Genomic DNA, 16,344 nt, shown 5'->3' with positions numbered 1-16,344 from the left:
AAGTACTCAATAAATGATAGCAGTTGTTTTGCTTTCATAGGAGACTATTACTAGCTACTTGATCTTAGTTAGGTCAGCTTTACTTCTTTGAGCCAGTTTTCTCAACTGTAAGTGGGGACAATACCACCATCGAAGGCAAGGATTTTGCATGGATTAAATTAGATTAGCTATACAAAGAATCTGGTAAAATAATAGAGGCTTAAGAAGTGGTAGTATTACTAGGTAACAACCTCTCAGGAAATGGCAGGCATGGAAGATGGGGTGTCTACTCTTCTGTATTCAAGGCCCTTTGAGAAGCCTCAAGCCTAAAATGTAGATGGCATAAAAGAGTTCAGAGCCATATTTTCAACCCACAACCTGTCCCTACCATGCCAAACACCTAGGAAGAGGCAAACTAACCTCAAGGTCTAGCTCAATTCTCATTCTGTCCATGAAGCCTTCTGACAATCCTACCCCAGTTAGCTCTCCCTTGATTCACATATTTTGGCACCCAAGATTGGCCCTCTAATGTGGATGCTGATTTATAGTATTCACACTTATTTCCCATGAATATGACTTATATCCCCAACTCAGTTTTGAGCTCCTAGAGGGCAGGGGTCATTTGTGTGCCTTTTGTGTGTGTGTGTGTGAGAGTGTAAGGTTGGGCACAAAAGCCCTCACAAAACCCCCATGTTGAATACCGTTCAATTTAGGTTTCAGAAAGAGAAAAAGAGAGAGAGAAAGAGTGATTAGTTGTTTTAAAGCAGGGTAAGTACATGTAGAGTACTTCAAAAGCAGCCTATAAAAGTCAGCTGGGTCTAACATTTAAGTCGGTGCAGCAGGCCAGCATGGCACATGTAATAAGCCTATGTAATGAGCCTGCATGTTGTACACATGTACCCTAGAACTTAAAGTATATTTTAAAAAAGTAAAAAGTCAGCTGGGAGAGATAGAAGCTTATAGACTTAGATCATTGGCTCATTCATCTGGAAAACAGTCCAGTTCCCATGTTATACTGGTAAGGAAATGATCTGCTGAAGGTCACACAGAAAGTTAGTTTTAGTATTAAGCATAGGATCCAGGTTTCTTGACTACCAGTTACATGACTCTCCCCTTTCTGCCTCACCAGTTTGACACTGTGGCTTAACTGTGACTGAGACACGTTAGAGGCAAGAGAGAACAGCATCGGGGTCTTCAGCCAAGAAAATCCTTTGCTGCTACCTCAAAACTTGACTTGTAATGAATAATCATTTGGAGGTAGCAATAAAGGGCCCAAGAGGACACGAGGTTAATGATGTTTGTTTTCCAAGGCCCTAGGTTCATGTTCATTAGGATGTGGCTATAACTTGGGAATGAATAGAGTTCACATTTTAGGGATGTCATCTGGTTCACTCATCAAGGAAACTGATAGCCCTGGAACGGGCATGGTTTCAGATAGACATGTTTTCCAGCTCTGACAGTCCAGCATATCATTTCTTTACAATCCCCCCACTTCCCGTACGAACTCTGCCTCCCAGCAGTAACCAGTGGAAATGGGACAGCACTCTCAGCTCTGCTACTCTGTGGGGTGCAGTGAGGAAGCAACATCATATGGCCTAGTGGTCCTCCATCTTGGCTGCACATAGCATCACTTGGGGAGCTTTTAAAAATACCCATGCTCAGGGTCTATCCTAATCAATAAAACTAGGATGTATGAGTGTGGGGTCCAGGTACTTTACAATTTTAAAGCTCCTTACATGTTTCTAATGTTTCACTAGGGTTGAAGAACAGTGGTAGTTGGGACTACATAGGTTTCAGAAATCAGATGGACTGACCAACTCTGAAGTTACTTCTCATCTCTGAGTCTCTGTTTCCTCAACTGTAGAACGGAGATAATACTTTCTGTCTTGCAAGATTATGGCCAATGTTGAATGAGAAAATGTGCATAAACCACTGAGTACAGTATCACAGTATGTGGAACAGAACAGCTGTTCAATAAAGGTTAGCTAAAAAAAATTTTGCCAGTACTATTGTATTGCCATTACTATTATTATTATAATTTATAATTTTTTATTACTAATGAGAGGTGTGGGTTTCAGTCTTCACTCTGCCATTTAACCTATGGTTGTAGGCAAATCAGTTTACTTTTCTGAACCGCAGTTTCCTTCTCTGTAAAATGGGGTTAATAAGACCTATTTATTCATCTCTCTCAAGCTTATTGTAAACATTAAGCAGTTATCATCTGGGAGAGTGCTTTGAATAGTATAAAGTACATTAGAAAAATTGGATTATTATTATCATTTTGGTTATTTTTTTCTGCTGCAATTCTGTATACCCAGCCTCGTGTTAAGGGGAATGACATGTCCAGAATGTAAGATACAGACTAAATGGAGAGACAATTCATATGAGTGCAGATGAATAGTGTTTTGTTTCTTCCTTAATTAGAATACCAATCACACTGTATTATCATTATTTCTTTACATATATATCTTGCTCACCAGAATGGCTAGATGGATGAATTTTTTAAAGAAACATACATGGTAATATATAATAACTTCATGAACATTTACATTGATGTAAATTACATATACCTACTAGGGTGTTCAGAGGGTTGAAATTTTAGCTGGGTCTTGAGGAATGGTTATAATACACAGGAGACCTAAGAATAGGGACATATATAGGGCAAGAAGCAGGACAGAGTCTGACACTTACTTACCTCTGCTGTATACTAGACATTGTCTATAGGTCATCTAATTGAGTCCTTAAAATCACCTTGTGAGGAGAGTTTTTTTTTTCTTCTTCTTCTTCTTTTTTTTTTAAATTATACTTTAAGTTCTAAGGTACATGTGTACAACATGCAGGTTTGTTACATATTTATACATGTGCCATGTTGGTGTGCTGCATCCATTGACTCATCATTTACATTAGGTATTTCTCCTAATGCTATCCCTCTACCCTCCTCCCACCCCATAACAGGCCCCGGTGTGTGATGCTCCCTGCCCTGTGTCCAAGGGTTCTCATTGTTCAATTCCCACCTATGAGTGAGAACATGTGGTGTTTGGTTTTATGTCCTTGTGATAGTTTGCTCAGAATGATGGTTTCCAGCTTCATCCATGTCCCTACAAAGGACACAAACTCATCCTTTTTTATGGCTGCATAGTATTCCATGGTGTATACGTGCCACATTTTCTTAATCCAGTCTATCATTGATGCACATTTGGGTTGGTTCCAAGTCTTGGCTATTGTGAATAGTGCCACAATAAACATATGTGTGCATGTGTCTTTATAGTAGCATGATTTATAATCCTTTGGGTATATACCCAGTAATGGGGATGGCTGGGTCAAATGGTATTACTAGTTCTATATCCTTGAGGAATCGCCACATTGTCTTCCACAATGGTTGAACTAGTTTACAATCCCACCAACAGTGTAAAAGTGTTCCTATTTCTCCACATCCTCTCCAGCACCTGTTGTTTTCTAACTTTTTAATGATTGCCATTCTAACTGGTGTGAGGTAGTATCTCATTGTGGTTTTGATTTGCATTTCTCTGATGACCAGTGATGATGAGCATTTTTTCATGTGTCTGTTGGCTACATGAAGAGGAGGGGTTTTTATACTCATTTCCCAGATGAGGAAATTTACCGTCATAGAAGTGAAGTACCTGTCTAGGGTCCCATAACTTGGAAGCAGCAGAACAAGGTCTGAAAGCCAGGTCTACAAAATTCCAGACTCTGTCTCACTTAGAAGTAAGGTCAAGGGTTTGCCTTAATGGGGCAGTAGGCAGACCAGTTTGAGTAGAGTAGAACTGATAGTTAAAGTCCAGGGTTAGTGCTTGGGGCAATAATATGGGACCAGCTCAAGGAGGGCCTTGATTTTCCATGAAGGAGTTTATACTTTTATCTTCTACATTTTAGAGCTGTTGGGAAAGTCTTTAAAGAACAGAAAAACAGTGTAAAAACACTTAAATTAAATTTTGTAGTTGTATTATGTAGATTCAATTTAGTATGTTCTTACATTTACTGTAAATGTTGTAGAAAAAAATGGATGAATATCAAGATCCACTAACACCCTTGCATAGTTGCGTACATGTCTGTTTCAGTATGGTCTTCATCAGGCCATGAGCACTTTTCGTGGACCTTTTTTTCACTTGATATTATTTTGTATGCCTGTTTTTGTTTTGACCTGGTCTAAATTTTTGGCAGTTCACACATAATATATATTGGTTAAATGCTTGTATGAATTGAATTTTTTGTTTAGCCTTTGTGGTTAGGTCTGATTTTTTTTTCTGATAAGATGCATGCTTTTGTGCCAATTGCTTTTTCTTAAGGTTTTTTTTTGTTGTTGTTGTTGTTCCCCTCTTGGATTAGTCCATTTGGGCCTGTTCCCAAAAGCAGAATTACTGGATCAACAAGTATGAACTGTCTCATATGTATGATTTTGTATTTCATCCACATTGTTCCAGAATTCTTGATGCCCTCTAGATAAAATAAACCCAGTTCACATTACCACCTGCAATGTGTGAGTTTACCTGTTTCACTGTAGTCCTATTATAACCATCTTATTTAAAAGGTATTTATATTTATTTTGTACTGACAAGGAAACTAAAGACACAGAGGCAGGAAGGTGAGTTAGAAGACAACTGTAATAGTCAAGGCCTAAGTGAAAAGACCTGGATTTCAGTGATGATAAATTTAAACAATTCAAATTCATCATCATAAGACATTTAGTAAGCACCTATTATGTACCTGGCCCTGCACTAAATGTATTAGTACCTGATTTAATCCTCCCACTATCTCTGTAAGATAATATATTGTGGATCTTTATTATATAGCTGGGGAAACTGAGACTTAGGTAATTGATATGACACACCCAAGATATCTGAAACTCCAGAGCTGGGGTTCAAATATAGTCTGAAGGGATAGTTGCCAGAAAAATTACAAAAAAAAAAAAAAAAAAAAAAGCCAGAATTGTTAGTCACCAAGAAGAAATGGAGGCCAAGGAAGTTGGCCCAGGTAACTCTCGTATTGGGTGCCTGTTCATGAGTTGTGTTCTGTTTGGCTAACCTTCCAAGTTCCTGGTATCATTTTCTCTTCCAGGGGATGCCGACAGTTTCAGCAAAGTGCGGCCTCCAGGAGAAAAGCCAACCATCATCCGCCCCCCAGTGAGGCCTCCAGATCCTCCCTGCCGGGCAGCTACTCCCCAAAAGCCAGAACCAAAGCCAGATATTGTGGCTGGCAATGCAGGAGAAATCACATCATCTGTGTAAGTAAGGTTGTACCTCAAACTTGACTGAAGGCCTGTCCTAGGCCACTAGGAATGCTTTCAGGATCACCATATTAAGGGTATACAGTGCACAACCCTGGGGCATCCTTCACTTTATAGTCTAGGGAAATATCATAGGCCAGCCCTGTTGGGAGTATCCCACTCAATGCTCAAAGCTGAGGGATTTCTCTAAAGTTGAAACCTTTGATTCTTAGTACCTGCTAGGAGACCCATTTTTTTAAACTTCCTTTATCTCTGTATGGTGATATTATTACCTTCTGATTTTAGCTTCCTTGGCTTAGGACATTTAAAAAGATTTTTCTTGTTATTTCTACTGGTTTTAAAAGTAATTTAATGAACAGATTCGTTCATTGTACTTATGCTTGAGGCTTTTATTTTAAGCAAAGGGTATGATTTAAAATTTTTTTTCAGAATGACTTTGGTTCCCCAGAGAGCCTCTTACAGGGTGGGAGCTGAGCTGATGTCCAACAGGCCTTCCTGAGGCTGGGCTGCAAGCCAAGGAACCAGGGAAGGAGCAGCTAGGGTAGGACCACAGCAGTGCTCAGGGACCAGCTTTGCTTGGCCACAACGCGCTTGCCTGTCCTCTCTTTAATGACTGGGACTGCTCTCAGTATACTGCTTCCTGGTCTTCCTTTTTCTTGTGTTTCTTGTTTTCCATAATTGTAAAATTGGAGAAAAAGAAGAACAAAGCCTCCACAGCTTTGACTGATTAGCTCAGTATATTTACAAAAAGCCAACAATTATACTTTGAAATCAAGACTGGTTTCATTTATTTCCCCCAAGAAGAGCCTGACTCGGCAACATACTCAGAGCATTCTGAAGCAATGGGGATAAAGAGTGTCAGCTATGGCCTTAGGGGTGCCTATGGGCTCTGGGCCATTTCACATTCGGATGCGTAGGGCCTTTGCCAGCAAAGGCAGGGGCTGGCATTGGTGTCTCATCTGATTCAGAGTCTTCTGTCCTTTCTGTTGGCCACTGGTTCTCACATGTATACCAAAGCAACTCATGGGACTTGGTTGGCTTCTGTTTGCAGGGTGGCTTCCAGGACCAGGTTTTTTGAAACAGCTTCCCGGAAAACAGGAAGGTAAGAGATAGAGGTGGCAAAAGAGAAACCAAATCGCCTTTTAATAACTGCATCCTTAGCATACAATTGTGCTCACTCTAGCATTCTCTCTTTTTTTGTTTCTCTACAGATCTGTCTCTGTCTGTCACTTTCTCTCCCCCAACTCTGTCTCTCCATCCCTATCTGTCTCTCACCTGTTCACCTGTGTTGTCTATTTGTCTCTCTCATATTCTTTTTCTCACTTGGTGTCTCTGTCCTTTTCTTTTTCTTTTCTTTTCTTTTCTTTCTTTTTTTTTGAGATGGAGTCTCACTCTGTTGCCCAGGCTGGAGTGCAGTGGCACGATCTTGGCTCACTGCAACCTCTGCCTCCCGAGTTCAAGTGATCCTCCCACCTCAGCCTCCCTAGTAGCTGGGACTACAGGTCCGCGCCATCATGCCCAGCTAATTTTTGTATTTTCAGTAGAGACGGGGTTTTGCCATGTTGGTCAGGCTGGTCTCGAACTCCTGACCTCAGGTGATCCATCCGCCTCAGCCTCCCAAAGTGCTGGGATTACAGGCGTGAGCCACTGCACCCAGCCAGTGTCTCTGTCATTCTCAATCTCTTTCTGTTTCTCTGTGTTTCTCTGCCTGTGTCCCCCATAGTTGTCTTTATCTGTCCGTTTCTCTGTTCATGTCACTCTATATGTCTCTGTTTTTCTCTTCCTGTGTCTCTTTGTATCTCTTGTCTCTTTGCCTCTCCATTTCTTCATCTCTCTCTGTGCTCCTCTTTCTCTTTTCTGTCTCGCAAGCACATATATATGTGCACACTTGTCTGTGCATGTGCATGCGAATACACACCAAGCAGTATCTCAAAGACTTTATACCCAATGTGGCTCTATTTTTTGTTAGTTTACTTATTTAGATTCCATTATATACTCAAAGGGCAGCTGACAGGGATATGTAGAATATTATACTCTAACATAAACAGCCTTTGGGCCCCCATTTCAAGGGTAAACACTGGACTTAGGCAATGGTTCTCAAACTGGCTGCACATCTAAGTCACCTGGAAACGTGGAGAAAAAGGTCACATATTCCTGGATTTCATTCTAGACCCACTAAAACAGAATCTCTAGTAGTGAGGCCTGGGAATATGACTTTTTGTTTTATTTTGTTTTTTCCCTCCCTCTCTTTCTTCTTTTCCATTAGTTTGTTATTAAAACTTCTCAAGTGCTGGTGCAGACTGTCCAAGGCCTGGAATTTAGGACCCTTTGGACTAGAACATCTGGAGAAATATTTGGTTAGCCTTCAGGGACACTTTTGCGAGTTTGATCCTTGTTGGTTATCAGAGAGTTTGAAATTGTTCTTCCTAACAGGTGACAGGAGCAGAACTCTTCTAGGTGGTCAGTTAAAAGCAGAACAATATACCTTTCCCAGCAGTGGAGTTGGGGTGGATTTGCCATCCTCTAGTCAAAGGGGACTATGGGGACTGACTCACTAGGACATGATTCTGCACAGCAGTTCATTCTAGCTCTGCTTGTCAGTGAGACACCTGGAACCTCAGGCTGGGCCAAATTCTCCTTCGACAATAATTTACCATTCATTCTACCGTAGCAGATGAAAGTCAGTCAGATCAAGGCACCAGATTTCTGTTACTGATAGCATGAAGATAAAAGTTTTCGCCTCAGAAATTTTTAAAGTAAGCTTAACCAAATATCTCCCTTGAGAAAAGAAAAAAAGAAAAGAAAAGAAGAAGGGAGAATAAGAGAGTCTCAAATATTCTTAATAAGGTGGCCTATGCCTCCCTAGAATAAACCACTTGAGAAGTAAATAACAAGGAAATAGAACGATGTAAACTGGAATGAACTGAATATGTCTATAGGAAAGCTTTTTAGAGGAGGTGATATATGAGCTGGGGCTTGAAAAAAGAATAAAACTAGACAGAAACAATGTTGTGGGGGGAGTTATTGATCTGCAAGCTTGGACAGGAAACCAAGGCATTGAGAAGGAAATATGTAAGAAGCAGGAAGAAAGTCCAATAGAATTTTTAAGGCAGGTAGACTTACAAGAGGGAAGCTATAGCCAAACTGGTATTGAGAGTATGAAAAGATGAGTAGCCACTACCAATGGGCTGGGCTTTGTCAGCCAGTGCTCAAGGAAGCCTTAGATCAACCACAGCCTACAAGGGCTATGACCAAAGCAGGCACTTCAGGCTAGAGTATCACTCTACTCACCCTGTGTCTGGTCTTCTAGAACCTAGATTTAATCCTGTTCTTTATTCCTAGATTCCATTTTGGCAGGAATGTAGGTAAGACCAAAGTAGGTACACCTGCTCTCCAGTATGTCGTGAGCTAACATCCTGGGTACCCACAGGCTCCTCCCACTCAGCATCCACATAGGGAAAGCATCCCTTCCATCTAGGCCTCCACCTTGTAACCACCACTTGCATCAGTGCTTCCACAGGCTGGCCTCTATTCAAGATCCTCAGACCAGTCACACAGTCAGTCCCATCTGTAGTCATTGTTGCTAAGTTCTTCTCTCATCTCTAATGAAAATGATGATTTTTTTAAACTTTGTCTTGCCCCTTTTTGGTCCCCATTTGTATACCTGACTACAGCCTAGCATTTGAATGACATCAACCCCTTATTCATTTCCCTTACACAATTTAAACATAATAACTAAGAAGAAAATGAGTAATGGCTCATCAAGAACATAAAGGAGGGGAGGACATTTCAAAGAGGCCCAACAGCTTATGGTTTCAGAAGTTATTAGCGTTCCACTTTGGCTAGAATGTGGCAGTGAAAAGAGGGAAGCTTAGCTGGGGGTGAGACCAGAAAGATGAATTGGAGCCAGATTGTGAAGGCATTGTATAACATACTAAGGTGCTTGGTCTTTATACTGCAGTCCATATGTAGATGAGTCATAGAAAGGGGGGAAGAACTTCAAGCATGACAGTCACATTCTGAGCTGACCAAGTTGTAGAAAGATCACTTTGGTAGTGGGAAAGATAGATGGGAGAGTAAAGGCTGGAGACCAGTTAAGGAGACTAATTGTCCTGGCAAGAGTCGGGGAAGCCCTGGCCTATGGCATTCCCAGTGGGAATGGAATAGAAGGGACAGATTTGAGAAAGACTCAATAAGACCTTGCTACGTTTTCAAACATGGAACATTGATGAACTGAGAAAGAGAAAAGTCTAACTTGGGCACTTAAGTAGATGGTACAATAATTAATCATGGAGAAGCAGGTTTTATGGGAAAGATGCCGTGCTCAATTTTGGATACAGTGATTTTGAAGACACAGTTGTTAAATTTGTACAAATTTTAAAAAGACACTTAGAGACTTAGGTAGAGATGTTCAGTGGGTAACTGCAACTTAGGCTAGCAGTTGGAGCGGGATGTACGTATACATAGATTTGGGGTACGTATACATAGATTTTGGTATATAGTGGGTGAGTACAACCATTATATAAGTCTTGGTGGGGGGGCTATTCACATACGCTACAATGTGAATAGTAGCCTGTTGCGGGGAGGTCCCTAGTGTTTGGTGGCAATTGAAACCATGGATGGGAATAAGATCCTCCAGGGAGTAAGTGTAAACAGACTGGAGAGAAGAGAAAAACAGAGGGTTGAAGACATAGCCCTGGGGATCAACTGTTACACGCAATGCTCTGGCCACACTATAGTGGGTTTCATTTGCCAAGATTTTCTCGTCCCCCAGCTGTCCCCAGACAAGGGTAATTTAGAACTAATCCAAGCACATCAAGAGGCTGGACAAGGTTGGTTTGGTCTTCTAGGCAAAGGAGGATTCATCTTTCACATGGTACTTGTCTGTGTCCTCACCCTTATCCCTGTTAGAGATCATCACAGTATGTAGTTTGTGGTCTGCAGCCAGCTTCCCTGGGTTCTCCAAGCTTCACATAGTCTGGTACTCAGAGAATTGTTCTGGTGCCTGAAAGATGTCTTCACGTCTGGGATGCTGGGCTCTTTAAGCCTGCCAGAGAAGGAGCCCCAACTATAAGCATGGAGCTAGATGTTTTGAAACATCTGGGCTGAATCACTTCTCCATTTTTCAAATGGCCTCTTTAGCACTGGCCTGGAAGGGTCCTCCATTCCCCCAATTTACCTTTCCAATCCTGATTTCTAGAATCTTAGTGAAATGTCTTTCTTTATCCACAGTTCTCAAGGCAGACTTCCTGGAGATGAAAGTTGAGGCTACAGGTATGTAGTCCCTATCCCTGATTACAGAACCTTGTTCCACATAAGCCTTCATTACGGGATCTGATATTTTGAGGACTGGAATAACATGTAGATCAGAAGGATGGGAACTCACTTCTATGCCTCAGTTCATTACCCTATCACTGCATGACCCTTAAATTTAGTGACTTTCAATTCCAAGGTTTTGTGTGATTTTAAGTAACCTTCCTCTTTTGTTTCTTTTTTTCCTAGCCAAACTATGACATGCTTTCACAGATTGCCTTTGAATCAAATTTATTAAGAATCCTAGGCTGTGACATTTTGGGAAAATACATTTCCTTCTCTGAGCCTCAGTTTCCCAGTTTCTAAAATGAGAAGGTTGGAACCTTCTAACTTTGACACCTCTCAGGCCTTTAAGGAAACCAGGAACCTCCTTTTTGATATTATAACAGATACCAAGAGGCTACCTTAGTATCTGTAGATGGATTCATTCCTACAGACCAAATCATTATTTCAGTCTTACCCACCTGAACCTTCATTCTTAGTCCTTTATGTTTGTCCAATGCAAAGCACTTTCACATTCATTATTTCATTTGATGCATATCACATGCCAGGAGAAGGGAGGATAACATGTGTTCTAACTCAACAAATAAAGGAACTGAAGTTCAGAGGGGATAAGTGACTTGCAAAGGTCACAGGAGACTCAGATGTCAGGGAAATTCCTTTCTCTACTGTAGGAGTTCTGATTGTTTGACTATCAGATTGCTGGCATGATGTGACCTGATACACACATAAATGAGATCCAAGTATCTGGAGCTTGGCTTTTCATGTGCTCCCTAACCTTCTTTTTTTCCCCGTCACTGCCAGTCCTCAGAGGTCCATGAGAAGATAAACTTCTCCTTATCAGCCCCTGTGGAGGTGAAGTCCCTGTTAAAAGGAAGTTTGTAGTTATTGTACGACCATAAAGGCAGTGGGCATGATGTGGGAAGTAATCTCAGAGGTCCTAGTATCAGGCTTCTATTTCTCCATGTAGATTTTGGGGAATTTGAGTCTAGGTCAAAGGCACAAAGTGTCCAACCCTGGTCATAGCACCATCTTAGGCCTGTTTCATGAGATCTGACTTGTAAGAGCCTTTGCCCAGCAATCCCCTGTTGCTCAGAAGATGAGTTACCAATTATAGGCTTACCTACCTACCAAGAGAAGCCCCACTTATCAATGGCTGGTAAGTATTTGACCAGTCCTCACTAATTCCCTACTCTCTTCTTTCTCTTTCAGGTTTTAAAAGCGTTGGCCTCAGAGGACCCTTTGCAGGTTCTGAAACAGTCTTTCTTCTTCAAACCTTTGTGTGCGGAGTCATTTTGTGTTGAAGAGCAGCTCCTTCCTAGCCTTGCACTTTCAGGCTCTCTCTGGGAGACCATAAAATAAGGAGCATATGTCCTAGACAGTTGTTTATATCTCCTTTGTATTCAGTCTTCATCCCCTCAGAAGGTCTGTTTTGAGTTCCTGTAACACTGTGAAGAGCTGGACTCCCTCAAGCCAGACTCTGCCAAAACCAAGATATCCACTTACCTGAGTCGAAGAGGGGAGCTCAGTTTTCAACTCTACCCTGAACTTCCTGCTTCCTCAGAGGGCCATTGAACTCTGAGAGTTTTGGGGGTAAAGACTGATCTCAGGGGTCTTACCTTGAACTGAAGGCCACTTGAGTTGGGGCCATTGCTTACCTTGGTTGGAGGGAAATAGAAATGTTTGCTGAACATTGGAGAATCTCAACATGTCTCCTACTGAGGATATGGACACTGGTGCCATGTCGGTGCTCTGGTGCTGCAGTATGTTGCCAAGAGCCTGCCTGCTCCTGCGGGGCCATGAGTGGGATGAGTGATGCCCCCACAGCCCCTCCAATGTGGACTTAGGAAGGTGGCCTTCCTGCTCGTACACGCAGCCACTTAGGACAAATCTGCAAAGCATGTTTTGCATGTCAAAGCCTAGGTCTATTTGGATTATTCTTTCTCCTTTTTTTTTTTTTTTTTTTTTGACAGCTTCCTTTCCAAGCAATCAAGAAACAAACAAAAGCTGAACACATTTCTTTAAAAAAAAAGGGAGACTGTGTTTGGTCCTGCAGGAGTTCTATTTTGGGGTCAAATGCTAGAAAAATTGTTAACATGGATTGAGGCCAGGCAGCTGTCACTGTTGCTTCATGTTTGCCTTCTGCACATAAACTATTTTATCTCCTGAAAAAAGCAGTTCTTAACCCAGTGTCCATGGACTCAGAAACTCCATGAAGCCCCGGAGATGGTATGCACAATTCCATGACAACATGCCCTTTCTGGGGAGATAATCCATAATGTTCTGCTAAATTTCAAATGGGCTTGTGACCCAAAAAAGTTAAGAACCACAGCACTTGAGTAAAATACCCTTTTTGCAATCCATATAAGCCCTTGATTGGAAGGGCTTTTCAAAATCATTTAGTCTAACTGCCCAGTTTCCAGTTGGGGGAACAGAGGCAGAGCAAGGTAATGATCACACCAGGACAAGATCTCAGGTCCCGGGCTCCTATGCAAGTTTTTTTTCCCATTGTATCACACTTATCTAGCAAGGGACCTTGTGGTTTGTGGCTTTAATGGCCATCATTTCTGGCATCATTTCTGGGGGTTGGCTTTTACCCTGTTTCTTGAGTATTTGTCACCAAGTGAAAAATGTTAAGACATAATCCCCTGCCAGGTCCCTTTCATTTGCTATCTCTATTATTGGAAAGGACCTAAAAATTGGTGTAATGGGGCAGAAATCTGAGGAATGGACATTTCTGATTCCTGTTTGTTGAAGGGAAGTTGCTGGAAAGAGCATCGGTACTTGTTTCTGTGCAGATGCCTGGGCCATAGCTTGTCTGTAGAGTCTGTATAATTATAATGTTGCCCAGTGTGAGGGAAAGAGCTTTCCTACTTGCACTCTTCTACCAAGGCCCTATTAAGTGCACTGAGTATAGTACTGACAGAGAAACCTAGATAAAGAGATAGAGAGTGAGTGCATGCACACTTATGCGCAAACCCCACTCAGAAATGCATTTGGAACAGTGCTACTGAAAGGCAGTAGTCATTTTCAAGACTGAATTCCAAACATGGTTTATTGGTGAGTTAGGAACATGTAAGGCCAAGTACACTGAGAGCCTTTTTGAAAGTAATTGAGTGGAAATTTGAAGCCATTCTAAATCAAGGCATATCCAGGTGGCCCAATTGAACCCTCTCCACTGTACCCAGTCTCAAAGGCCAGGTTGCTAAGAAACCAGGAGTAAAAGAGTCAAGTCACCATCATTTACCCTGCTGCTTGCCCCCAACAGTAGTCTCTGTGAGGCCTTACTGACCTCACCTAGTAAGTGGTTTTATTTTTAAGCCCTGGTTTCAGGGCTGTGGCCTCCCTGCTCTATCCTGAATAAAGCAGACAGGTGTGCAGCTTTTGGCCGTGAAAGCATGGCTAATAGGGCCACAGTCCCTTTAAAGAGACATGGTTTGACTCTGATTTTCTTGGGGGAAAATGCCACAATCACCAATGCAAACATTGGAAGATTATTGAGAGCCCTAGAAAGTTGCTGTGATCCCAGTAGAAAATATGTCCCAGAAATGTCATGAGATTGCTGTGTGTTGCCTGGGACACAGATCAAGGGCCTATTGTGGAGAGCTGAGGACCACCAGTCTGCCTGGAGGCCAGGGAGCAGTGGCTGAGTAGCTCTGCCCTTGCTCTGGTCTATACCTTAAGAATGTCAAAGAATGAATCTCAGCGCCTCTCTTTGGCACTCTGACTTAAAGTGCAAAAAGCTCCTGTGCTGAGGCATGCTATCATGGAATGAGACTGGTTTGGCCTAGGCTTGATGAATGGGTAGTCATTTTGCAGAGGCTATGGGAAGAGGGTGATAATAGAAGAGTGGCAACTATAGGAAATTATCAACATATCTTGGCCAGCAGGTTAGAGAATCTGGCAATGGATGAACTGAAACTGATGAACTGGCAGGGATAACCAAGAACCTAGCATTTATTAAGCACATATTTATTAAGTGCTCAGTGTTTCATATACATGCAAGTATTATTCTCAGTTTACAGAGAAAGAAATTATGTCCCAGGGGCTAAAGCAACCAGCTCAAGGATACATAGAAAGTAAATAAAAGAACTGTGATTTGAATCCAGGCCACTTTTAGCCCATGCTGTTTTCCCTTTGCCACACTGTGGTAGGTGTTTGAACAGAGGCCACATTGCTAGACTTGGCATGACTCTTGACTCTTGCCTGCCTATGAAATATTGAAAGGCAAACATTTGAAGGAGGGAGGGGATGCAGGTTCAGTTTATATGGAAATGCAAACTGGGCTGGAAGATATTGCTGAGTTAGGCTTTCTCTTCATATTGAGCTTACACATTTAGTAATGTTTGTAAGATGATCATCTAATTTTATTTTGTGAAGTGAAGGATTTGTGTTTTAGTTGGTAATTGTTAAGTCCTTGCCTTGCCATTTTTCAAAAAGTAAAAAGGTCCTCACAGGTGTCTCCGTACTTCGCCAAGGTTGTAGCATGGGCAGTTTCAGTTTCAGCCTAAGAGACTGGTGACATCCACAAATGCAGTTTTAGAAGGAGAAAAGGTCTTGGTGCCTCTGCAGTACTTGATGTATTGGGGTCAAATCTCTACAAATTTTTCCGTGGTGATAGCAAAATCAAGAGGTGGCTTACGAAAAGAAATACTGAATTTTTATTTTTGAAGTTTTTGTTTTTTAAAAGGTTGGGGGTGTTCAGTCACTGAGGGACAAAACTTAGCATCTAATTTCAATTATAGTGTCATGAAGAGTATTTCTAAAGTAATTGGTTATCATGGGAAAGTATTCTCTTTTCAAGAAGTTCTTTGATTCTGTAATAACTAGAACAAATAAAGTAGTAAAAGAAGAAATAGTTCTGTGACTAGGAAAAAATTGCTTCTGAGAGAACGTAGATCAATTATACTACTTTTAAGGTAGCTGCAGATAAGTGGCCTTGACACATTACAAGCCCAGAAAAAGTGTCAGAAATAATAAAAAATTTCAGAGAGAATCAAGATACCTTAAAGATAAGTTTTCAATAAAGAAAAGCCTTCATTTTCCTGGGGGAAATGAAGCACTTGATGCCAAGGGCATTAGTAGAGGGCTAGAAAGAGTGTCTGTGTGAAAGACATATGCTATATCAAAATAATAAAACAAATGAGATCCTGGGGCTCATTCATGTGACTTTCAATAAAGTATGTAGACTGTCTAATATAAGTGGCCTCCATCTGCAGTTTTGTCATGGAAACAATATTTGAGCATATCTTTGAGACATGATGGTACATGGAACCACTCACTACCTACTGCTTGTGTTGCCTTCTACAAATCTAAGGAAACCTAGGTAAAGAGTTCTTTTGCACCTAGGAGTCTCCATTTATAGTTTACTTTGAACAATGGCCTCACAGTTCTCTCAGCCTTCACAACATCATTATGTGACAGATGACAGGCCCATTTTACAGATAAGGAAACTTGAGGCTTAGGGAGCTGAGAAATAATTTGTCCAAGATTATACAGCTAGGTTAACTGGAAACTACAGAGGCCTTCCCATTTCCATTTTTAATACAATTCACAGCCCCCAGTAGTAAAGAAAAGAAATCCCAAAGGTAAATGGAGAAGATTATTAGAAATAGGAATGATAAACATCTTTAAGTCTTGCTACTCAAAATGTGGTTCATCATCAGCCTTGACATAAGCATTACCTGGGAGCCTACTGGAAATGCAGATTCTCAGGACCCACTCCAGCATCTGGAATCAGAATCTGTACTTTCACAAGATGCCCAAGAGACTCCTATGCACATTAAAGTATGAGAAGCACTGATATG

General features: G+C 41.4%; 1 protein-coding gene across 3 annotated transcripts in view; it reads left to right on the top strand.

The window, feature by feature from the left end:
• Positions 1-15,739, top strand: part of OPHN1 (oligophrenin 1) — a 379,470-nt gene extending 363,731 nt beyond the window's left edge. For 2 of the 3 annotated variants that reach the window (XM_015127602.3, XM_077987907.1), the window contains 4 exons: positions 5,056-5,221; positions 6,276-6,326; positions 10,457-10,498; positions 11,750-15,739. In XM_015127602.3, the coding sequence (XP_014983088.1) occupies positions 5,056-5,221; positions 6,276-6,326; positions 10,457-10,490 (251 nt within the window). In that variant the 3' untranslated portion in view covers positions 10,491-10,498; positions 11,750-15,739. 3 annotated transcript variants of the gene reach the window in all.
• Positions 15,740-16,344: the final 605 nt, after the last annotated feature.

Source organism: Macaca mulatta, chromosome X (assembly GCF_049350105.2).
Source record: "Macaca mulatta isolate MMU2019108-1 chromosome X, T2T-MMU8v2.0, whole genome shotgun sequence".
In the NCBI taxonomy this organism is placed as follows: Eukaryota; Metazoa; Chordata; class Mammalia; order Primates; family Cercopithecidae; genus Macaca; species Macaca mulatta.
This window is presented reverse-complemented; position numbering and strand designations above follow the sequence as displayed.